Below are 26,369 nucleotides of genomic sequence, written 5' to 3'. Positions count from 1 at the left end.
ATTCTGCTCATAAACACACAGTATTCTGCTCATAAACACACAGTATTCTGCTCATATACACACAGTATTCTGCTCATAAACACACAGTATTCTGCTCATAAACACACAGTATTCTGCTCATATACACATATTATTCTGCTCATAAACACACAGTATTCTGCTCATAAACACACAGTATTCTGCTCATATACACACAGTATTCTGCTCATATACACACAGTAATCTGCTCATAAACACACAGTATTCTGCTCATATACACACAGTATTCTGCTCATAAACACACAGTATTCTGCTCATAAACACATAGTATTCTGCTCATAAACACACAGTATTCTGCTCATAAACACACAGTATTCTGCTCATAAACACACAGTATTCTGCTCATAAACACACAGTATTCTGCTCATAAACACATAGTATTCTGCTCATATACACATAGTATTCTGCTCATATACACAGTATTCTGCTCATATACACATAGTATTCTGCTCATAAAGACAGTATTCTGTTTACACACACAGTATTCTGCTCATATACACACAGTATTCTGCTCATAAAGACAGTATTCTGTTTACACACACAGTATTCTGCTCATATACACACAGTATTCTGCTCATAAAGACAGTATTCTGTTTACACACAAAGTATTCTGCTCACAAACATACATAGTATTCCTTAAATGTTCCATTTTTTCAGGCTTATGTAACTGTATTCTTTCTTTTCACTGAGTGACTGTCACATATTTAGTAATGGTACACCCTGTACTGACTGACTGTCTTGCAGGGCAGCCACTTGGATCAAATTGTTTTTCTCACATGATCTTATTGTTCATGTACAGCATTCAAACTAGTGTAAGCCCTATTTATTAAATTCTATTCATAGTATCTTTATGACGTTGATCATATTGGAAGAATCTTTCCTCATGTTGTTTTCATTAAATTATACATGTTACAGAAGAGACTTCACAGGTAAATTACAATCCTCCATTACTTACTGTGTGTTTGTGTTGGATTAGGAGAGTTACATCATGCTGAGGTACAATCTTCTAGTTTGAACAGTTGTTGTAAATCGAGGTGGCAGTGCAGCACTTTTAAAAACCAAGAAGCACTTCAGTTCAGGAAGTTTTCAAGTGGTTGAAAGCTCCTTGTCAACAGTGGTGTTGGATTGCATCACCCAGTGTTTAACTTTCAGAAAGGGACAACTTAAAGGTCCCTGTTTGCTTTTCTCAGGGATCAGCCATGTCTGCCAATGTTCAAAAATGGATGGGGATCAGGTAGCTTGTCAGATTCAGCAGTCTCTCAGCGTCATTCTACTTTTGAAAAAGAGAGTTCTCATCTTATTTACCTCCCAAAAGGTCCCTGTTTGGGGGCCAGGGCTGACTTTGGAGGTGGGGTTTGTAGGGCTAACCATTGTGACTGGTCTAACATGGACACCACAGCTGCTTTAACCTGTGTACCACTTCATTTAAAACAAGTATTAATATTAGGACGACAGGAGGACATTTCTCATTGTTTGTTACATTAATAGCAAAGTTCGGTTTTGTCATCAGCTTCCAGACTCATTTTAGAAAAAAACATAAGAACACGAGCGAGCTGAGATAAAACTTTATTTTCTGATAGTTTCATGAAGGATATGTTGAAAGCAGATATAAATACCCATTTGCGATGGAGACTCCTCTGAATGTCTCTTTTTCATTCATGCATCAAAGTCATTCAACAGTAAAAGAACAACAGGACAAATCTGTCTGATGTGTTAATCCTACTTTTTAAATGCAGTAGTCAGTAGTAGTTTTTTACTTGGTCGTGGGTTTGATATGTATCGTCTACCTGCTTCCTCAGACAGGATTGCACAACAGAGACTTTAAGTTCAAACTTTAGTTCCTGCGATTTTGTTCCTGTGGTTCCAAAAAAGGAGCTTTTACAAACAGTGTAATAGTGCATTATTATGTTGTGTTTTATCCATGTAGTCTATCTTCTAATGATTGACTGCACTTATATGTGGTATGGTTCATTGGCCCATGTGTCAAACATCATCCCTTTATAAGGTCTGTATTATATACAGCAGCCTTTAGTCACATTTTCCATTCTCATCTTCTGACTGATGAATAAATGCACCTGACCCTTCGTCATCTCCATGAGAACATGTAGATGACACACACACTTCAGTTTCTTCTTTCTTTTCTGTGTCTTTACTTCCACTCAGACGCACAGCGGACAATAATAACATCTGGAAAATGATTAATGATACATACAGTAGACACTTGCTTTCCTCATGAGGTCTGCTTTTGAGCTTCCTGCTGGTTGCTGGCAAACACTCAATGTACAGTTTGTAAATCACAACATGATTATGTTAGAATGAGATTTAATATTGCAGCCAAAACCTTCTCAGGGTTAGCCCTCAAGACATTAATCCATGTGTATTGAAACTTTCTAACACCGTTATATTTGTATTTTTAGTTTTGAATGTGTGTAAATGACTTGAAGGAGGAATAATAGAGTTAAATTAGATGTATTTTTGTTACTTTTTGAGAAACAAAAGAAACTTATGGCCCTTGAGCAGATTGTAGAAATGTTATATATTGTAGCTTCACATGGAAACCATCTATCATTCATGCTCTATCTCTCTCTCAGTCTGTGTCTCACTTTCTTCATGTGACTGACTGTATTAGCTGCTCTGATTGATAGTTATGTAAACCATCAGTGAGTACAATGGAAGATTGGTTAACCACAAATACCCATTGAAAGACTTTCAAATGAAACCAGCATGTAATGTCAGCGGTGTTTGCAGTCTTCTAGTGTCATTAACTGTTAACTGAAAATATGGCCTGACACATAGTTTTACAGGATCAGCTGTAATATGTGTAATTGACTGAGACACCGTTTGGAAAGAACCACCTGGTGAAAAACACTGTTCCTTACACTCTGTTGACACAAAGTGTATAAATGATCCTGTAACAGTGTCAATTAGAGGGAAACTTAATGACAGAGATAATGATTGAACCCTGACTTTCCATTATCTTGTAATTGAAGGCTGTTTAATCAGCTGTTGGCACTAACTTGCATCACTGTGTCAGTCTAAATGCTATCTACTCTAAAAGGTGAATAAAATGTCAGTTGGAATCATTAAAATGCCAACTACCAATTATTTCCATCACTGATAAATCTTCTAATTTTTCTGTATAAAATATCCATGTAAAATTTCCCACATTCTAAGATTACGTCTCAATATATTTTCTTCTGTCCAAGAACAAGAACAAGACATTCATTGTAACACTATATAAAACAGAAAAGTAGCAAACCCTCACATTGGAGTAACTGCCACCATAGAATGTTTGGAGGTTTTACGTTAAAATGACTATCAATTAATCAATTATCAAAATTCCTACTTGACCATATTTAAATGGTTATTGGTCTTATTGAGTCTTACCTCAAAGATAGTTTTTTGTCCAGGTTGTGAAAGTTCCATCTCCACTTCAACGTAAGGAAGGTGAACAGAAATCTGTTTGTAGTTTGTGTTCAAAGCTTTGAAAAAGTCTTTTGCCATGTTAGCAGCTGACTGAAATATCTTGACAACTCCTTAGATCGATTGCTCTGAAATTTTATACAGACACTGGTGTTTCCCACAGGATGAATCTAACTGACTTCGGCGCTTTTAACCATCATGTGGTTGAAATTCCATTACATCCTACTTGAGATTTGCTATATTATCACATTCCCATCAGTCAGTCTCAGTTGTATTTTGTATTTAGTGCAAATTAGCAAATGCTAACCCGCTACCACGCCAAACCAAACATGGTAAACATTGTAAACATTGTACCTGCTGAACATCATCATTGTGAGCATGCTGACATTAGCATTTAGTAGGCCTGTCATGATGACTACTTTTATTGGACGATATATTGTCTCAGAAATAATCGCGATAAACGATATTATTGTCATTTGAAGATCATTTTATACCACTGATATAATGATAATATAATAGCATAATAATGCAAGGGGGGTGGGGGTGGGGGATTGGAGAGTGAGTGCTACGCTTCTTAGCCAAACTGAGCTTTAAATAACCTGTAATGTTCTCTCCTTGTCTACCTACAGCTGAAGTGATGGCACACCTCTACCACTCTGTAGGACGTTTTTGTAACAGTGTGAGAGTAAAGCAGGGTGTTACTGCAAAATAGAGTGAAAAACATCAATTGTCAGATGGAAAAGTATAGCCTATTACTGAGAGAGAGACATGTCATAATCATAATAATGATAATAATCAAAATGACATGAGCAGAGAGACAAGGGAGGAAAAAAAGCAGAATAAGGCCAAAAAGGGATAAGGAGCTTTACTGTAGTCTGACTGTGGTGGCTGTTTGTGTGTTTGTACACTGGTGAGAGAAGGAGGGAGGGAGAGGGAAGGAGGGAGGGAGTGGTTGGGACACTCACAATTTAGTTAATTTGGTGTCTTGTCTAAAAGCAGCCAGTCTGAAAGACAGTGAATCATCCGAGTCTGCACAGCCTGACTCAAAACCACCTGCGCCGTCTGTCGTTTGGTTGCTGTTGACGTGACAACGGGTGCACGTTAGCGGTCGGGCACACACCAGTATCTCATGTGTCCGTCGTTCAATTTGAGTCGACCGGAATTCCAACCATCGTGAGACCCTAAAGAGTCGAGATCAAACAAAAAAAAAACAAAAAAAAAAGATGAAAATTACAGGACGCCGCTCTGGTGAAACTATAAAACAAAATGACTCAACGGGAGGAACAGGAGGGAAAACCATACTGTTCTATTACTGTGCTGTTTGGGATACAAGTAAACATAACATTGATATCAATTACACAGAACAAGCCAGCTGCTCTCACATCACATGTAATGACAGTTTTCTAAAAACGTCAATGGAAAACTTAAAATTTGTCTCTGAGTTTAAAAACAGAGATTTCCAGTAAATGGATGTTTATCTGAAACTGTGTTAACACCCACAAGCTCACCTCAAGTGTGTGTATGTGTGTTATTTCCTTCTATACTTTTTATCATGTAAATCTACAGCTGCACAAGCTTTAACAAAGGCAGCATTCCTGTCTGATTGTGACACTGCTAGATTAGTCATTAAGTCCATTAATAGACTAACTCAAATTAATCTTTAGCTATTTGATGATTTATTATTCGTTTAAAGGATAAATTCCAACTTTTTGAAGCATATCTTCAAACAGTACTGGCATATGTACATTGAAAGAGTACATCTGAGCATGGGAGTATTATGATGGTACATTTTTTAGATAGTGTATTGGTTGTAATTTTCTTATATTTTCTAGACCAAAAGATGAATCTACTAATCAAGAAAATAAAGGCCAAGATGATGCCTTGACATAGCTTGTTTGGACATATTGACCGCTACTAAAAATACTAATAATTTCCAGTTTTAGACACTGAGCCGCTGTCTCTCTTCAGGGTACAGAACAGGACCGTGGCTGTGCTTTCCTAGCTTTCATAATTGCGTGATGCATTTAAAAAAACATTTTTTCAAACCAGATTTAAGAACTGGTCCTTGATTTATAGACATATCAGAGATAACACTGCAGAGTGTTACACACACTCAGCCAGCACTTTATGAGAAATACCATACCGATACTGGGCAGGCCTCCCAGTATTCACTCTCAAAACAGCCTCAGTTATTCGTGGCATGGATTCAAGATGGATTCAAGTACTTTTTAGATTCTGGTTCATGTTAACATGATAGCATCACATCATTGCATTTCATGCTATGAATCTCCAGTTCTGCCACATAATAATAATAATAATAATAATAATAATAATAATAATAATGATAAAGAAGTTACTTCATTCCAACCATATCTAGTGGAATGAAATTGCGTCTCTCAGGACCAGAGTGCAAAAGAAATAGAATAATGAACTAAACATAGCTAAGACACACATAAGAACAATTAAAAAGACAATAAAGCAGCAGCAGTTAAAAAAAAAGAAGCCCAGTGGCGATATTAAAATAAAGTGCAATCAAGTACTTGATAACATAATAATAAATGACAATAGAAATCATTTAAAAGATAGCTGTTGTTTATAGGTGCAAAAGTGCAGTATGACGCATTTAAGAGTCTTAGGGCTTGTGGGGAAAAAAGCACATTCTGGTTGTTCTTGATTTGACGGATCGATAACTCCTTCCAGACGACAGGAGATCGAACAGTCCATGAGAGGGGCGGGAGGAGTACATCTGTCTGTGTAAATGTCCCCAGTGGCAGGGAGTGAGACCCCCATGACCTTCTCACCCCCCCCTCACAACAGACATTCTGTCGGCTGTGCCGCGACTTCCAAACCAGGAAGAGATGCAGCTTATAGGATAGATGGTGATGAGGAAGTGCATCCTCTGCTGTGCTTTCTTGACCAAGTGTGTGATGTTCAGGGACTAGGACAGATGGTCGGTGATGTGAACACCAAGGAATTTTGTGCTGCTGACCAGTGTTGGGGAACATTACTTTTAAAAGTAACTAATTACATTACAAAGTTACTGTGATTTATAAGTAACGTGTTACATTACAGCATTACTTTCTTAGAAACTAGTTAGAGTACTTTAGTGTTACTTTGTGATTCCTCATGTTGTTTTAGTCCAGACCTCCTTTAAATATAATGACTGTACCATCATCACACAGCCAAGTCTGGACCATAATCTGTAAATCTTTACACTAATAGCGGTAATAACACACACAATGTCCCATTTACAGCTCTTTATTGTACAGCCTTACATATAAAACTGTAAAAGTGTTTTCTCAAATATATGCCCACATACAAGTTATAATACGACATATAGGCATTTCAAACACATCCCTACATGTAATATAAGGTGGTGAATAACAAAAGAAATAATAGCTAAAACAGAATAAATATAATGTATAAAATCAAGTGAAATACAACGTTTTATTGCATCAGTGTGAAGATGACAACAAAGTGACAAAACTGAGTTAAAGGCTAAAGTGAAGAGGTCAGCTTTTAGCTTTCTTTTAATCCCAAAAGTGTTCAGCAGGATTCAGGCGTGATGACTGTGGAGGCCACCGAAGAGCACTGAAACTCATTGTCATGCTCATAAAACCAGTTTGAGATTACTTTTGCTTTGTGTCACGGTGCATCATCAGGCTGGAAACAGCCATTTACAAGACCGTAAATCGTGCCCATAAAGGGATGCACACGGTCAGCAACAATACTCAAGACAAGCTGTGGCATTCAAACCATGATTGATCAGTATTAAAGGAGCTCAAAGCGTGCCAAGAAAGCAATTCCAGCACCATTAAAACACCAAGAAGCAGTGGGCTGGACTGTTGACACAAGACAGGTTGGGTCTACATGGATTCATGCTGGAGTTGCGGTCTCTTGCTGTTGTTGCCAATCCCAAGATGCTTTTGTGCTCACCACAGTTGTAAAGAGTAGTTAGCTGATGTAGCCTTTCAGTTCCAACAAGTCTGGCCATATTTTCGCCGACCCAGCAAAAACATAATGACAATGACTCTGCTTTTTTTTGTTTGTTTGGGTGTTTTTTTTCTATAAATTTGGTGATTATGTCATTGTATACTTAAAACATACAATGATGTTCCCTTTTAGATTGTGTTGTTTTCCTTTAGTTATGGATATGGATCAAGTATGCCAAATATAAAATTAGGTTCTTATTGGATCTGAAGAGTCATCGGGAGCAGTTCAAGGTTCAGTATCTTGCCCAAGGACCACATGTGGCCTGGAGGAGCTGGGAATCAAACCACCGATCTTCCGATTAGTGGACGACCCATTGTACCTCCTGAGCCACAGCCACCTAGAGTATTTAATACATCGGGACAATAGAACAGAATTTATAATGACAGGATTTCAGCCAGTTTGGACGACCATGATAATAAACTATTTTGTCAAGAAGTGAGACAACACTGAGAGGTCTGCAGAGATGTACTTGTTAAGATAGGAGAGAGAGAGAGAGAGAGATAGAATAGAACTCGCTCTTCCTGTCTGCTTCCATGAGCCACCTGTCCCACTACAGACACGGAGCTGGACTGTAATGAATGAAATGAAAAGGAGAATTAGAGAGGAGGAAAATGAAACAGAAACCGAGCGCTCTGTCTCCACAGTAAATCATCAGCTGAGAGTTTGATTATTGTTTATTTGTGATTTAGAACGTAACCACTGAGAATCAATCGGAAAATGATGTTTTATTTCTCATTCACCTCTCTCTCACTCATTCGCGCTCTATCTCTCTTTTTCTCTCATCTTTTAAAAAGTGAATCAGGAAGCCGACAGCAAAGCATAATTTCACTTTTAACTTCTCCTTTATCCTCCTCCTCTATTGGCTGACTGGATAATTCATGAATTAGCAGCTGTACAGATGTTCTTAGACATGCTCGATCAGTTCACGTGATGATAGAGTTGAAATTTGACAGCTAACTAAAGTTGTAATAAACACAGATGATTGACAAGCATGGCAAGGAGAGAGTGCACTTTGGTCAGTTTATGAATTCATTTTTAGTTGATCTTTATATCAAATACGGTCTCAGTGTTCCATTAAAGCTTTTGTATTTCAGGTTTAGTCTTTTCAGAGTTTGCATTTTACAGTGAGCCATTTTCTATCTTGTAAACTCGCTGCCTTTAAATGAGGATAATTGGAGAAAATTGGATTTGATTTGAAAGTGTAAGCAACTAAATGACATTTCAGCTGTCAAATCTCTACCGCAGGCATGTCCAAACTATTCCATAAATATCAAATTCCAGTTGTAGTATGAGGGTTAAAAAATCAGTGTGCACAGAAAACTCCAGAAGTGTTGAAAAGAGCTGAAATAAATGCTGTGCTGCTGTCTCACTGCTCCACCTGCTGGTCAGAGCAGGACAGTAGACTGTCTGCCTCTTCTGTCCTCGCTCTCTTTTCCATCCTTTCTGCCCTTATGTTCACTTACCATCATGTCCTTTTTTAAGGTGGTTTAATCAGTGCTGTGAGACACGTAGTCCTCACTCTGTTCTGGAACATTCCCTAATAGAAATTCTGTCTCTTGTCACAGTCACAGATGAGGATACAGTCAAGAGGTACTACGCCAAGTTTGAAGAGAAGTTCTTCCAGACGTGTGAAAAAGAACTGGCCAAGATCAACACCTTCTACTCAGGTAATGACTATGATAAATGGTAAAAGGACTGTATTTATAGCGTTTTTCTAGACTTTACTTTACTCTACACGTCACGTTCACCCATTCACTCACATATTCACAGACCATTGGTGCAGCCAATGGGAGCAACTTGGGGTTATAAGTCTCTTGCCCAAGGACACATTGACATGCAGAGGTGGGGAATTGAACCACCGATCTTCCAAATAGCCTGAGCCCCTAATACCACTTCACTCTACACACACACACACACACACACACGCACACACTACAAGGGTTTCCCATACATTAATTTATTTGTGGAGACGCGTGCCAATAAAACTTTGGCTGCCACAGATTGATTTTCTATTTTTGGAGCTGTGCAGCCCGCTCTCTCTCTCTCCCTCCCTCTCTCTCTGATATACTCCCAACAGGCGCAGACACAGGTGCACACTCCCCCCCCCCCCCTCTCTGTCTGAGCTTTTATCCATCAGTACATCACACCATCTCCACTTGAGAGGCACAGTTGTGTTGACCATAAGCACGCAAAGACTCTACTTATTTTCTTTTACTGCAGCATTTTTAATAATGAGATGCTTAAATCATACAAATTTAAAACACACACCCAGCTACCACCACACATAGTCTGATTCTTGTGGAAACATTGCCACTGTACTATAAAGCACTTATTTACACATAGCTGGGCTGTTTGTGCGTGTTGTTGTGCTGTAGCTTTCTATCTGTGAAAATCGTCCTCCTCCTCTCTTCCCCCCCCCCCCCCCCCCCCCCCCCCCCCCCCCCTCCTTGCAGAAAAGCTGGCTGAGGCTCAGCGTCGATTCGCCACGCTGCAGAACGAGCTGCAGTCATCGTTGGACGCCCAGAGGGAGAGCATGGCGAACGGGCGGGGCCTGAGGAGGAGGAAGACGGTGTTCGCCCTGTCACAGCAGGAGAGATGCAAACACAGAAACATAAAAGACCTGCAGCTGGCCTTCTCCGAGTTCTACCTCAGCCTCATACTGCTGCAGAACTATCAGGTGCATATTCACACACACACACACACACACACACACACAAACCTAATCTCAACAGAACACTGTTACAGATTTTCTCATCTTCTTGTTCTCAGTCTCCCCACTGAGATCCTTAAATCTTTGTAGGATGAACGAGTATAAAAACAAAGAAAGGCAAAGAAGACAAGAGCATTTTAACATTTTAATTCCATGAGCCGTCATATCAGCAGAAGTGTGACTTCTGCAGAGCTGAATGATTAAACACACCGTGTATATTAACTCTTTGTACCTAACAGATTTGCATCAAATTTTGCACTCCTTAATCTCTAACTCATAACACTGTCAAACCACAACACACACACACACACACACTGTAATAATCAGCAGAACCTACGAAGATGTAAATGATGTCAATCCAGAATAAAAATCATAGAAACAGACGCTTTTTATAACTTTATAACTGGCTTTTTCTCCAGTAAAATAACCCAGTTGATGATTTTACACCTACATGCCTGTGTGTAAACCTCAAGTGTTATGACGCCAATGCAGAATTGAACATTACGTAGTAGATTCACTATGATCACAACCACGATATCAATCGGAACTAGGCCACTTAAATGTACTGATGCCTTGCCAACTGATACAGAACAGCTACGATCATCACAAATCAACCAGAGTGATCAAATCATATTGTATTTTGTTCTTTTGGTACTATCAATACATGATCTGACATTCACGCTCATAATGTCCCATCAACAACATTCAGTGCTTTTTATGGGGGGGGGGGGGGGGGGGACTCAGCAGCCACACATTTCTCAGTTCTCTGAAACTTACACTAAAATGAGAAAAGGTGGTCCACCTTAAAGGTTAGTCCACCTTAAGGGAGTCTGGTCAGGTTAAGCTAACCCATTAACTGACACACTGTAGCCTGTGCTGCACATTTACTGCCAGACTGACCAATCACTGCTAACCTTTTCCTTTCATCCACTGTCACTTTTTTTCCACACACTTGCGCACACACACACACACACACACACACACACACACACACACACACACACACACACACACACACACACACACACACACACACAGACAGAACTAAATAAACAGATGCAGTAAGAAATAATAAATGATGATGATGATAATAATAATGATGATAATGAATGTTTTGTAACTGGATGTGATTATTTGTATGTGTCAGTAGAGCTAGAGCAGAGTGATGATGCTTGTTCAGCCTGCATCCAATCTACTTTATTCAACACAGATGTACCACATGTGGAGAAGCCTTTTCACATCATCATCAGCTGTGTTTGACAGCTTTGTTTCTTTCATCCTTCATTAATCCTCCCTCTCTCTCGCTCTCTCTTTCTCTTTTTCTCTTTCTCTCTCTCTCTCTCTCTCTGTAGAACCTGAACTTCACAGGTTTCAGAAAGATCCTGAAGAAGCATGATAAGATTTTGGAGACGTCGAGGGGGGCCGACTGGAGGGTGGCCCACGTCGAAGTGGCTCCTTTTTACACATGCAAGAAAATCACACAGCTCATTTCTGAGACTGAGGTACACACACACACACACACACACACACACACACACACACACACACACACACACACACACACACACACGTTGCTTTATAAATGGCACAGCGTTGGCACTTTATTTAAGAACAGTACTGCTGAAGAAGGTTTTACATGGTCCACAATAAAGAAAACATCTTGTCTCTTCTCTTTCAGGCGCTGGTCACAACAGAGTTGGAAGGAGGTGACAGGCAGAGGGCCATGAAAAGGCTGAGGGTACCTCCTCTGGGAGCAGCACAGGTCAGACACACACACACACACACACACACACACACACATTTACTGATAGATACTTATAATAAACTCCCTATCCTCTGCTGCCACCTTCACAGCACAAAATCCAACTTTCATCCAACTCAGTTTACTCTCTCTGTATTATCTTCAGAGTAACCAAGTGGCTGATTTAACTGCAGACAGCCATGATCTTTGAGTATTTGTCTCAGTGTTTAGATGCAGTATAAATTGAATCTTTACACGTAATCACTGTTAAATTAGCGTTATGGCACGATGGATTGTTGACAAGTCCTAAACAGAAACCTCTGATCTCCTCTTTCCTTGTTTTTTCTTGTATTATACAAAATGAAACCCTTTTTCCTAATCCTAATCCTTAATTGAAATAGAAAGGTAAGACAAGCAGGTTTATTTCCAAACACTGAATCAAGTCAAAGTGCTTTACAATACTCTGTTTTGTTTTAGACAAAGTAAAATTGCAATATGAAGAAGAAAGTGTTATTTGATTTTCAGTTTAAAGTCACAGAATGAAAGAGTCATATTGTCTTTTCTGGTTTGTACATGAAATAAAAATAAGTGCAAGAAAAGAAAACAGGAAAACAGCCGTTCATTGAATTAGTGTGAAAGCAGAGGTTGTTATAGGTCAGAACAGTCTGGTCAGCAGCAACACAGTCCCTATTAACAGCTTGTATTGTCATAGTGTGTGAGTTACCTGACCCATCCTATTATTGATTATAAATCACTAATGAGGTTACCGTTGCTGTGCCTGCTGTGTAACACCACAGCTGTTTACACAAAGGAAGAAGAAGAAGAATCCTTCATACAAACAGAAGAAGAGTCTCATTTATCTATTATTATTATATTATCTTTATCTATCTTTACACACTCTGCCTTCATCGTGTGTGTGTCTCTGTCTCTGTGTGTGTGTGTGTGTGTGTGTGTGTGTGTGTGTGTGTGTGTGTGTGTGTGTGTGTGTGTGTGTGTGTGTGTGTGTGTGTGTGTGTGTGTGTGTGTGTGTGTGTGTGTGTGTGTGTGTGTGTGTGTGTGTGTGTGTGTGTGTGTGTGTGTGTGTGTGTCATTTCACTTTTTGTTTCTATTAAAATGGAGAAAAAAATATATATATATATACCAAAAATACATAAACCTTCATACCACAAAAAATGCATTAGAGAATGAACCAATTAAAATAGAATCTAATTAATACAAATATGGTCTTATAGATATTAACTCACTTTGATGGCCATTATTGTAGTTCCATATACCCAATTAAAAGTGTTATTTATTATCAAAAAGTATGATCATTGAAGTAAAACTGTTATCATTTCTGAATAATAAAGAATGAATGATTTTACAGTCTGTATGTTGCTGGTATTTGAAATTCATGTTGTCCTGCTCTGAGGTCTTAACAGTGTTGTTTCTTTCTTGCAGCCGGCTCCTGCTTGGACCACCTTCAGAGTCGGGCTTTACTGTGGAGTGTTCCTCGTCTTAATTGTCACTGTGATCATTACAGGTAACACACACACACACACACACACACTCGAACTGCTGTGAAACTTTATAATCATCAAGTGACTCAGTTTTCAGTTCCTGGATTTTGATTGTCTGTGTGTCCAGACCAAAATATACCTCTATAATAAGCACAACACAGAACAGACGTTTCAGGAAGAAGAAAATAAATCACTGGCTCTTGGGAATGAGTGACACTTTACTTTTATGATTCCCATTGTTTCCTATAATTCCTTGGAAAGGAAATGATACATAATTGTAAAGTCATTGGAAGATCTTTGTATGTATGTATTTGTAAGCACGGAAAATGAAGTTTCCAACAATAAACATATATTTTCAAATGATTTCTAATTTGATCCATTTTCCAGTTAATATTTAAAAACATCTTTCCTATGAATCCTAAAAACATGAACTATGTTGTTACACTTTTTGTCTCTTTTAAGTACTGTGTCTCTTTCCATCTACCAAACTCTCTCTCTCTCTCTCTCTCTCTCTCTCTCTCTCTGTGTCTCCCTCTCAATAGGAGCTGTGTTGAAACAAAATACTGATATTTGGCCCATGGTCAGAATCTACAGAGGAGGCTTCCTGTTAATAGAATTCCTCTTCCTGTTAGGTATGCATGCACACGCACACACACATGCTCAGTTGCTATTTTGGGAGTGCACTTCATCCGGTCATTCACTTTTAGAAGAGGAAGCTTTGCAACGCAGGAAAACAAACATAATCATTCTCCATCATCTATTACAGAACATTAACATTATATATATTACACTTCCAGTTACCCAATGTAATATTTATACATACACACACACACACACACACACACACTCAAAGGAGGCCTCAACCATATAAATCTGAAGGGCATCCTCTTCAAATAAAGGTATAAAAACCCCTCAGTGTGTCCTCTGACCGACCCGCCTGTTCTTTGTTTCTATCTTCCAGGCATCAACACGTACGGCTGGAGGCAGGCAGGAGTCAACCACGTACTCATATTTGAACTCAACCCCAGGAACAACCTATCCCACCAACATCTGTTTGAGGTACGAGCACCCACATGAAAGTCAAAGCTGGATATTTATGTGTGTGTTTCCCCTCAGCTTATGTGACTGATGTGGTCTCTGTGTGTGTGTGTGTATTTGTGTGTGTTCAGATTGCAGGTCTGCTGGGCGTGCTGTGGTGCGTCAGCCTGTTGTCCTGCCTGTTCAGCGAAAGCATCATGGTGCCGATGCAGGCCAACCCTCTGGCTCTCTACGGCTTCTTCCTCCTCTTCCTCATCAACCCCTTCAAGACCTGCTACTACAAGTCACGCTTCTGGCTGCTCAAACTCCTGGTAATTTTTTTTTTTAACTTTTGTGTAAGTGTATGTTAGATTATCAATCTGAAGAGAATCTCATGAGAATCTGTCTCCTCTTCCACAGTTTCGAGTGGTGACGGCTCCGTTTCACCGCGTGGGCTTCGCAGACTTCTGGCTGGCGGACCAGTTGAACTCTCTGGTGGTGGTTCTGATGGATCTGGAGTACATGATCTGTTTCTACAGTTTTGAACTGGACTGGAGACAAAACAATGGACTCATCAAGGTTGAAGGTGAGACTTGTAGGAAAGAAATACAGCTGAAAACAGCCACTGTGTGTGAAACTGTGTATTTCTTCCAAGTTGTGAACACTTTGATGACTATAAAGTGTTATCTCTGCTCAGGTAAAGACGTGTGTAACACCTACTCCTACGGCGTCCGCGCCGTCATCAAGTGTCTTCCTGCTTGGTTCCGATTCGTCCAGTGTCTGCGCCGTTACCGTGACACCAAACGGGCCTTTCCTCACCTGGTTAATGCTGGGAAATACTCCACTTCCTTCTTTGTTGTCACCTTTGCTGCCCTCTACAGCACACATAAAGGTACATAGTTACACCTTCATTTTGATATACAGTAGATCATCTGAAAAGACATTATGAAAGCCACAATAAGCTTAAATACAAAGTGTTTATTAACTGACACTCTTATTCCACAATTGCCATAAATTCTCAAATTGCGAGCACACAGAGAACCAGGCTTATAAACTTTCTGAATAAATATATTTGAGTAAGAGACTTTCCTGTTCTCTAATTTTGCTCCATACACTTTTAATTTGCCTCTTTTTCTCTTTTTCCTGCATGTTTATCTGTTGTGTAAATGTGCACAACTAGACTCACAATCACAACAAAACAAACAAATAATTGCAGTCGCTCTACTTTCAGTCTTTCATTGGGTGTTACGCTACTGTCTCACACAAAGGATTTAACATAGAGAGCCTTCCAGCACCTTAAAATGTGTAACCCCACTCTTTCAGCAGGTTTTAAGTGTAAATTACAAATGTTGCATAGAATAGCATCTAGAATACAATGCTTTATTCCACTTATGTTGTCTGCTATATTGCCATCATAGTGGTGTCATTTTTTAAAGTAGGATTTACAGAATATCATATATTTCTTCTTAATAATGAAGAAAATATTAACAACAACAATGTAAACGTCCATAGATACAGGATTTACATGGCAACCAAAATATAAAATTATAATAATACAATATTCCTTACAAACTACAGTATTTCAGCTTAACCCGTTTAATGGTAGGATTATTAAATCTCACTTTTCATCAGCAACCTCTTCACTCTCTTAACCAAATTTTTAACACATATATGCAATAAATTCATATGTCTTCATTCCGTTAACACTAATATTATATTAGTATAATAGTGTAATAATAATAATAGTATAACCCTGATGGATTTCAATCTACGGTAGACCTCATATCGTCTCGTTTTTGGCTGAAATTCACATTATTATCATGAAATTTAAATTTTATAAAACACAAATGAAGTCTAGAAAATGGATTGAAACCGTTATTTCACCCTGTTTTTAATAAGAAACGTCAGGAAGTGAAAGCTTTGAATTAATAGTTGAACAGCATTTCTTCTTCACTTCTTTTTTAAGGTATGTTTTTGGACCTGTTTTTGCCTTCAATTGACATTTGGTAGTAGATACAGAGACAGGAAAATAAGGGAAGAGAGAGTGACATGACATGTAACAAAGACTTTACAGTTATGTGGCATAAATCTGATGTTGTACCAGCTGTCTAACATCACTCCCCTCTCTCTCTCTCTCTGCTTCCTCTTCAGACCATTCCCCCGCTGATGCCCAGATCTTCTTCTACTTGTACATCAGCTGTTTAGTGGTCAGCTCGTGCTACACGCTGATCTGGGATCTGAAGATGGACTGGGGCCTGTTTGACCGCAATGCAGGAGAGAATACCTTCCTGCGAGAGGAGATAGTCTACCCACATAAGGTATTTGGAACCTCCGTGTGTTGACTGATAGCAGTAAATACTAGTTTGACCCTTTCAGTATGAGTTCCTGAGGATATAATTCCTGTGATGACGTGTTGACAGCCGTTGTGTCTTTCCTGTTTTCTCCAGGCTTATTACTACAGTGCCATAGTGGAGGATGTACTGTTGCGCTTTTCGTGGACTTTAACCGTCTCCCTCGGCGCACTCAATTTACCCAATTACCACAGCATCTCGGACATACTGTCGACTGTACTGGCCCCATTGGAGGTCTTTAGGTATATGCAATTATTATTGAACATATCATATTTAAACTGATGATGTAAGATTTTTCTCAATTCTACTAACTTGTTATCTTTGTGGAACCTGTTATCTAATCAGTCATCACCTACATTCCCCCTGACTTGGAAGAAAATATTGGTGACTTTTGATAGATTATGTGATGGTGATTGGCTGACATGAGGACGTTGAACTTAAAGCATAAAAATGTTTGAATCACAGCATGTCAGTAAAATTGGCCATTGACAGTGAAGTGTTTCTCCCTCCCAGGCGTTTTGTGTGGAACTTCTTCCGACTGGAGAATGAGCACCTGAATAACTGTGGTGAGTTCAGGGCCGTCAGAGACATCAGCGTGGCTCCGCTCAATGCCGACGACCAGACCCTGCTGGAGCAGATGATGGACCAGGAGGACGGAGTCAGGAACCGGCAGGGCAAGAAGAGCTGGAAGAGGAGCTACAGCATGAGTCTACGTAGACCACGACTCGCTTCACAGTGAGTCTTAACATGTTAACATATGAAGGAGCAGTGAAGAATCTAAGATCCTTCATCATATAGCATTGTATTGTTGTTCTTTGTGTTGCTTTGCCGCATCCAAAGCACAGTACCTTTTCTTAGGGGTTTTTTGTAAGCTTTAACTCTTGCAATATGAGTGTAGTTACAAAACACATGATGAGGTGGACGTTCATTACTGAGCATCATCAATCTAACCTGTGCTGTAAAACTACATACTCTAAACACATTCTCCCTTTCCCTTCCCAGGTCCAAGACCCGTGACACCAAAGTTCTGATAGACGACACTGATGATGACTCCTGACATCAGGCCACGCCACTCGCCTGGGTCCAGAATCTATTCAAAGGAGGAAACTCCACCTCCTAACCGAGGAATTACCCAGCGAGTTGGGCGTTGAACTCTCAAAACCAAGAAAGAGTTGTAAACTTTCATGCCTACGTAATCCTTTCTCAACGCATGAGCCATTGCATGGGTTCAGAACTTATGTCAAGAGAGGAACTTTCACCTCTTGAACAAAAAAAACCCAGCAATAAGGCCATCCAACACATAACCTGCTCCTACCTTCAATAATAACTAGGGGTGGGCTTATCACTTAACCTACCTAAGCGGTGGGTGAGTAACTAATCTTCCTGTCATTTGCAGCCACCCAGAGGTGGACTCTTTAACTACACCCACTTCTCAGCCATTGCTTGGGCTTTCCTCAAAGTCTCAGCCTAGCATGAACAACTCAGCTAAATGGAATGCAAGCCGATCACCCTGACAGGAAGTATCCCTGCTCCCTCTCGGTGCCACAGAACCTCCCACACAGGGAGAGACCGACATCTTCAAGCCTACTCCCGTTGAGGACCAAAAAGGTTTTCTCGCAGCCTTTAGCTATTAGCCTCCACTTACACTCGCTTAGAGAAAGGCCTTCAATAAATGACGTACCATCCGCACCTCAAGCGGTCTCAAGTCAGCCTGTAATTTGGACCTCTGAATGAACCTGCAGCCCCTTTTTTCCAATAAGAGACTAAAAAGGGTTGAAAAGAGTCCTCGTCCTCCTCCTCACCGGCGATCTTTTAGGCCTTGTGACCTTTTCTCTGACCAACTAGACGGACCTTGGCATTTATGCAGGCCAACAGACTATGTCGACTAACATTTGGTAAGGCCAATCAGTTGCTGGCTTGACTCCCTTGCTCTTCAGCTTGCCCCGTCAAATCATCACAAAGCTGCCTACTTGCACCTTACATGCTTTAGAAACACACACACACACACACACACACACACACACACACACACACACACACACACACACACACACAGAAACACGCACTTTGTAGGAAGAGTGAATCGGAACAGAATGCCTATTGTGTGTTCATACACACACAGACACATGCAAATAGTGATTTAACATGTTTTCTTGTTCATGGACGTGCAACAGAGTGGCCTCCAGTCTACCGTTATTCTTTTTGAGACCCTGGGAAGAGAACACACACATAGACTAGCCATTATTTGTAAACGCGGATGTAAATATGACATGGACCAAAATAGGAGGCAGTGTGCAAAATAATTATTCAGAAAATATGAAATACTCCATTAAAAAAAAAAAAGCAAAGAAAAAAAAAGCAAAGTGCTGAGTTCGGACTGTAAAGAACATCAGCTGGAATAACTGTTGAGCCGCAGAGCTGAGAAGGAATTTAACTTTTTGTTTCCAGAAAAAGATGAAGATCATCTGAATAACCCTTTGGTAACTCCAGTCAACCCATGTGGAAAAAATATCCTCCTTCACGAAATGGTTTTGCTGAATGTATGCCAATTTATTTATGTATGTATGAGTGGGGGAAAGACACCCAAGATATAACCGGTCAGCTCATTTAGGCCTCAGTTTTTGGAAACGTCAGATAAGGATGAAGATAAGTCCCAAGGTTGTCTTTTTTGAAATCTTGATTGAAAAACCTAAGACTTTTGGATTGAACATTGTTGGTTAATGAAACTAATTATTGTGTGTGAAACTGGGGTACAATCACTTGTCTGTCACACACTCTTTGAGTGGTTTGGTGTTTCTGGATCCATGTGAGAGTGAATCTTACATTCATGAGATACACGTTCAGTTTTCACACCAGCTTTTACAGTTGGTCAAAAGAAATGAAGTCATTTTGATGTATTTGTATATTCAGCATGTAATTTAACCAATCAAAACATTTTTGAGGCTGGATGTTAGTCAGACGGCATACAAGGCTTAGTGATCATTTGTTTCAGTCTTGTCTCAATTAATTCCTTTTTCTAATGTTACAGGTAACACGCAATCACCATCACATCGTCTGCATATTGGCTAATTAATTTCAGAAACGTAACGCTGTCAGTCTGCGTCATAGAATCATTGGAATCATATCCATATATTTTGGTAAAGACAGGTAGTTGTAATTACACTGGAGAAAATGGGTTTTGTAAATGTTTCTAACAGAGCACTAAAGATGATCATTTCATTGCTTTAGTTGAAAGCCCAAAGTGGGACACTCTTGCGCAGTGCGGTGGTCTAACATCACCTTGTGTTGTGATCTTAAGTGTCAGAATGACAATCAGAGTAGCTGGCTCTTTTCACTGTTCTGTTTTAATTCTGGTTGCAGCTGGTTCTGTTTTAATTCTTTCTAGTCACTGCTTTTACTATATAATTTATATTAGCCATTTAATGCAACCTACTCTGCAATAATCTGAATGAGGTTTTTTTAAATAGTTGTCCCAAAGTCATTCAGGAAGCTCATCAGTGAGCAGTAAGAAACACTTGAGGATTATGTGCACTTTAATGCCAAACTTGATTTTTGATATACTGTATACTGCATCCATTCATTCATTATACTTTATAGAGAATTCAGACAGGCAAACCAAATGTCATACAATGAAAATCATCCTTTTAGTGAGCTGTTCTGAAGCTCGCCAAAATGTAGAACATTCACTTAAGGACTGAGTCATGTGATTTATGACATCAGGGTTTCCTAAACACTGTTTTGATTCATAGAATTGTTATGAGTCAGCTTTATTTTTGGTCTGCACTGTCTAACACACTGTCAGCAATCTAGCTAGTATTGATTGTTGTCAGAGTAGTAAGTTACATCGGGAAGTTTAAAGAACAAATCTTTCTTAAAGTTACCAATTGAACAACTTTAGAGTTGTGTCAAGTATCTTCCTGAGCTGTGTGAAGATGTGATTCTTAATTTCCGTTGAGTTTCCCTTTTGTCAAATCAGTTGAAATAAAAAAATGATGCTATTGTCTAAACCTCAACACCATTCAGTGGATCAGAGCTAACCCATCATCCCTGCTACCATCTACCAGTGTGTGCTGCCATTCAAAAATCATCTGTTGTTCTTATTCTTACTTTTATTGGGATTTTGCTTTTTGTTAGCAGCAGAGAAATAAAAAAATATATTACATTCACAATGACGTTGACCATATTAGGTCATCAGTAATATTGAATATATCATTCCACTAAGCAATATACAGTATAATATGCATGGTCTACCTGTATGATAGATCTGAAAGCTCATACAGCCTGCGATGCAAACTTTTAAACCTGTGACCAAAACTAATAAAACAGTGGTAGATATTTGCTTGGGGACTGCGATGTCCAGTTTTTTAGATGACAGTGTGCCGGCCAGCAGATTTTCACAGACCCCAGGAAACAATCGTGGTGGATACATGGTTTATGTACAATTTCCACCAGTGTGCAAGTAACTAACACATGGTTAGAAGATAGTGCAGTCCTACCCAGATCATCTGTGCAGGCTGCAGGTGTTGTCCACAGATTTAAACATGGCAGTCAGAGTTCTATGGTTGACCTCTTAACCTTTCTTACTTATTCATGTATACAGTATATCTTAGAATCAGAAAACATTCCTACACAAGCTTTGAAATAAGATATGCTGGGTTCACTTTTTTTCTAATTTCCGAATATTTCCATACAGAGAATACACAATCATTCCATCCAAAGAGAATAGTTAAGTTTCCTGCCTCTTTCGTGTCGTGCATTCGTTCGAGAATCTGACTTTTTCTTTGTGTAATTCCTCAGGTTTTCATGTTGTGACAAGAAATTTGTGTATTTTGAAGCCATTCCTGTGGTGGCCCTGAGCGCTCAACATACTGCAACTTAAGAGAACAGATGCAAAAAGACAAAACACAAGCAAATAAAGAAAACATCTTCACCAATTAGGCAGCATTAAGACAAAAATGTCTAAGTGAGAACACGCAACCAAATACAAAAAACGAGTCTTATCGAATTTGGGAAGATGATTTCACACATTTTGCCTTTTTCTATTTTCATGTTCCATAAGTTGTAGTGGGTCGACACTTCACGGTGCCATACGGTCCTGTGTATTTAAACAGCATAGTGACGGTTGGACAGGTGTGAGAAATTACGAGAGCCCATTTAAACTCAGGAAATTGTGAGCATATTTGCACCTTTGCCTGTTAATTTACAGGCAGCATATAAGCTTCCTCTCACATCTTTTAGTTTTTTCCTGACAGCCATCATTTTACAATGTACGCATTCCTCACAGCAGTACATCCAGAGATCTGCTCTAACTCTGCAAAGTGTACCAAAATGCAGGACAGATAAAAAAAAAAAAAAAAAGGTTTGCAGCAACAATCCTAATCACTGAGGAAGTCAGGTCAATTTTCAGTTTGTTTTTGACTTTTTTTTTTTATCATCAGTACAATGCCAAATAGAACCAGCCTTGGTGTAACATCCCTATAAACTCAATATATTCCTTCAATACCACAACCAAGCCTAACCATGTTCCATATCCAACTTTTTTTATGATACTGAACTTTTGACATTTCAGCTGCAGGCAGGCTGACGAAGCTCTTGATAGATGTTTTTAGGGTCATCAGGACATTTGTGAGTTGTACCTTTTCAGTTTCTACAGTTTTCTATATTCCAAGTGATGCCTAGCGATCCCATTACACATGAACGCAACACTGCTTTGAAGTGATGATTGTTGAGTGTGTAACAGACAAGTGAACCCCCCCCTCCCCCCCAAACCTCTTAACTTCTTTTCTTTCTCCAGCTGTCAAATGAAATCCACCAGTAGAGGGAAGGGCTGGGTATCAAAATGTGTCCATTTCAGAGACGACCAAAAGCTGACATTGAATGTTTACTTTTAAATAAAAAATGTAAATCAGCATTTTTTTTGCCAGTTTTTAGACTGTGACCGTTGGTGTTCAGAAGGTATTTAACATTTTACGTTAAATGAAAAAAGTGTATCTGTATTATTCCTCAAAGGAAGGTTTTAAGAAGCTTGTTTTTGGTCCATCTGAATCATGGGAATCATATCTGCACTTATATTGCAAAAATGTTACACAATACCCAGCCCTTCTCTAGAGAGGTGGAATCTGCTGGACTAACCTGAAGGTCTCTTGTAATGTCTAACACAGTCTGCCAATCAGTTCTGACCTAGATGTTATGGTGTTGCTTCACAATAAAGTTACACAATGTCTGTAGAGTTATAATGAAGATGTTTAACTCGGTTGTGAAGCAGCTCTCATATCAGGATTGAGACGTTTGATTGGATACAAAGTCATAATGTTAAACAGCTCTGAAGTATCTGAGTATCGTCTCCTTCTACTTTGCCGAGGAAGCAACACAACCGGCAGCTTCAAGGTTTTCTGTCCTCAGATCTGTGAGCATAAATAGGAAAAACAGGGTTGTTGTTGCTGAAGAAGCTAAACTCACATGAACTGCGTCCTTCGGCTGCCAGCTCAGTTTCCCATGGCAACGCTGTCCACTCTGCAGGTCCAGGGCGTCCCAGTCGTCCTTTATGTTGCAAACCCTCTCAAAGTCTTTTTTTTTTTTTCTTCTTCAAGTGAAGGGTCGTGCATTTCACAAGTCTGATCTTTAAAATGATTTAGTTGTTTGTTGATGCCTGCCCTGACCCGTTGACCACAAGTTGTCAAGTCGTCATCGTCCGTCAGTACTGACCGAACCTCTGGGCCTGCAGGATGGAGATATTTTAGACTCAGCCATGCTGTTGATTCCATTTCACACCGTAAAGTTGTTGCTTTTCCTGAAAGAAGTTTGGTCTTATTGAATAGTGAATACTTGATGATCTCAAACATTTCATTCCCACTGGCCCAAAGGTTTCTGGGTGTGTAATCTTGAGTAGGTTGTAAGAAACAAACAAAACCTTGACCTGGATCAAAATCCTCAGGCGTCCTTATACCAGAACCAGTAAGTTTTAATGATTAAAAACAAGAGTGAGGGGAGCGTTTTGATCCATGTTCTGATCCTAATGTGGTGTGACCCAGAGCTGTCGATTATACAATACATTATATATATTGATTAATATATTGATTAGAAGCATTGTATAATCAGTGACTGTGCTGTGGGTGTTGTATGTAAAGTAGCAGCGTGATGCTACAGAGGTGCCTGGTTCACCAACCCCTGTTACAGTTTTTCAGTAAAAACAGCTAAAGCTCAAAAGGTATGTGTGACTGGAGTATTATTTCTTCTCTTGATCTGTTTATATGTGTGTGTGTGTTAACTACATACTTGGACCGACCATGTCAGGACTCTCTTTTCAAGTAAAACATAAAGCTATTAGGATTAAATTTGACCATTCTTGTGCAGGTATTGATAGATATTCAGTGTTTTCAAGATAGTCTCCAAGCCTCTCAGACAATAAGGTAATGAATCTATAACATTCATGCACTGTTTTATTGTATGTCAACACTTAAGTAGGGTGTGGTCTGCTGATAAAGTAGTAAATACTGTAGAAAGCCTTTGTTTGCTCTATGACAATGCCACATGTGAAGTTCCATGTACCTCCATTTGTATTGTAGGGGCAGAAATCTCAGAGGCAGCATGGCTTGTAAATATATAGCTACTATTGGATTGGATTTAGTAGGGTTCAGGGTCCTCAGATGATGAATCCTAATCATTAATCCTGAATCCTGACTTTTGGTGATCCTCTGTCTTTTCCTTTAGCGCCACCAGCAGGTCAACATTTTCAATTGACTATGAAATGGCTTTACATATACAGGATGGATTGGTAAAACACTTGGTACAGGCATTCATGGTGCCCAGATGAAGAATCCTTTTAACTTTGGTGATCCCTTAACTTTCTGATGTTGGCATGTTCTTTTGAGTCAAATGTATTAAAAAAAAAAGACTTGGATTGTGATTAAACATACACCCATTCATGGTCACTAGTACCACCATCAGGTCAGAATGTTAGTTGTTCAAATACTTCTATTTCTGACTAAAAACCTGTAAAACAAGCCATTCCCATCAGGCTCAGCTATACTTTGAGTTTTGTGCCAATTGAACATAGTAAATACTATACCTGGCTAAATATCAGTACATTTTCATTGTCAGTGCGAGCATGTTGATGTTAGAATAGTCTCTTTTTTTTCAAATGCAGGTGAACTGACCCTTTAACTCTCCATCATAACAACAGCACTAAAAGATTTGCATTTTTTTATGTTTACTAATGCAAAAGCCAATAGACATGATCCTTAAAAATTGCTCCCAGTGGAGCTACAATGAAATGAAGCAGTTTAACAGCATGATGTAAATGACATGGTCATTGTGTGTTAAGCTTTTTTAAAACATGAACTTGCATTACACTGTGGGGGCTTTTTAGACTTTATATGGACAGTAATTATTAAATACCATAATCTACGTTAAATCAACCACATGTTCAAAATATGGACAGAATAGAGTCGTCTGAATGCAAAAGTACTTTATCCTCAAGATTCTATCTACACACAGGTAACCAAGGCAACACCCATTTTATAATACTCATACTGCAACAACACACTTACCTCTCAGACACACTGTCAACATACATGGTAAGTTTCTCAATGGCAGGATTTATTACAATGCAGTATAATGTTTCAGTGTTTGATATACATGCATTCATAGGCTATATAATTATTACATTCATTTGTATCATATGTTATACCATTACATATACCTTTATATGCATCAAAATATATATTTGACCTATAAAGACAGTATGTAAGGCTGATTTATGAATATTTTCGAGGTGTAAACAGAGACGCTATGTTAAATATAGATGCAGCTGAGTGTCTGCAGTAGCTGCTGACGACCAGCAGGGGGAGATGTTGGAGCATTTTCTGCAGAGCCGTTGATAAAAATAATAAATAAAAGAATCTATCAACGGCTCTGATTTTCTGGCTTCTGAACAAAGAGTTTATATTTCAGAAAAGATTGTTACAGTATTACAGTTGATGAATATATTTTATGAAGTAATTACTACACAATTTTAAATAACAATCATTTAAATGTTTTGCCATAACTGCAATTCAAATTGATTCAGTTCTATTTCTTTGATACAGTATAGACCAGTGGTCTCCAACCCTGCTCCTGGAGAGCTACTGCCCTGCATGTTTTAGGTATCTCCTCACTCTAACTCGTTATCAAGCAGCTGAGGCTCGTCAAAGGGCTTGATAACGAGTTGATTATTAGAATCAGGTGTGTTAGAGTGAGGAGATACCTAAAACATGCAGGGCAGTAGCTCTCCAGGAGCAGGGTTGGAGACCACTGGTATAGACCAATTGTATCTATGAACTAAAAAGATGTATATACTTAAGTACAATTTTGAGGTACTTTACTTTAGTATTTCTATGTGATGCTACTTTATACTTCCACTCCACTACATTTCAGAGGGAAATATTGTACTTTCTACTCCATTACATTTATTAGCTTTAGTTACTTTTCAGATGAAGATTTGACACGATGGATAATATAACAAGCTTTTAAAATACAACACATTGTTAAAGATGAAACCAGTGGTTTCTTACAAAAAGCAGTGTGTAGTTAGGCTCACATTTCAGATGTCTATGAGT

At 39.1% G+C, this 26,369-nt stretch overlaps 1 protein-coding gene across 1 annotated transcript in view; it reads left to right on the top strand.

Moving 5' to 3' along the window:
• LOC133990204 (xenotropic and polytropic retrovirus receptor 1 homolog) overlaps positions 1-19,131 on the top strand; it is a 44,992-nt gene extending 25,861 nt beyond the window's left edge. Inside the window, exons 3-16 of the mRNA XM_062428418.1 lie at positions 9,021-9,122; positions 9,909-10,132; positions 11,518-11,667; positions 11,844-11,927; positions 13,347-13,428; positions 13,948-14,037; positions 14,367-14,464; positions 14,575-14,754; positions 14,843-15,008; positions 15,120-15,314; positions 16,574-16,740; positions 16,870-17,015; positions 17,287-17,508; positions 17,776-19,131. Of these exons, the coding sequence (XP_062284402.1) occupies positions 9,021-9,122; positions 9,909-10,132; positions 11,518-11,667; positions 11,844-11,927; positions 13,347-13,428; positions 13,948-14,037; positions 14,367-14,464; positions 14,575-14,754; positions 14,843-15,008; positions 15,120-15,314; positions 16,574-16,740; positions 16,870-17,015; positions 17,287-17,508; positions 17,776-17,830 (1,961 nt within the window). The 3' untranslated portion in view covers positions 17,831-19,131. The remainder of the gene's footprint in view (positions 1-9,020; positions 9,123-9,908; positions 10,133-11,517; positions 11,668-11,843; positions 11,928-13,346; positions 13,429-13,947; positions 14,038-14,366; positions 14,465-14,574; positions 14,755-14,842; positions 15,009-15,119; positions 15,315-16,573; positions 16,741-16,869; positions 17,016-17,286; positions 17,509-17,775) is intronic.
• The last annotated feature ends 7,238 nt before the right edge of the window (positions 19,132-26,369 follow it).

Source organism: Scomber scombrus, chromosome 11 (genome assembly GCF_963691925.1).
Source record: "Scomber scombrus chromosome 11, fScoSco1.1, whole genome shotgun sequence".
Taxonomy (NCBI): domain Eukaryota; kingdom Metazoa; phylum Chordata; class Actinopteri; order Scombriformes; family Scombridae; genus Scomber; species Scomber scombrus.
Note: the sequence above shows the minus strand (reverse complement) of the source record. Positions and strands in the feature narration are given on the sequence as shown.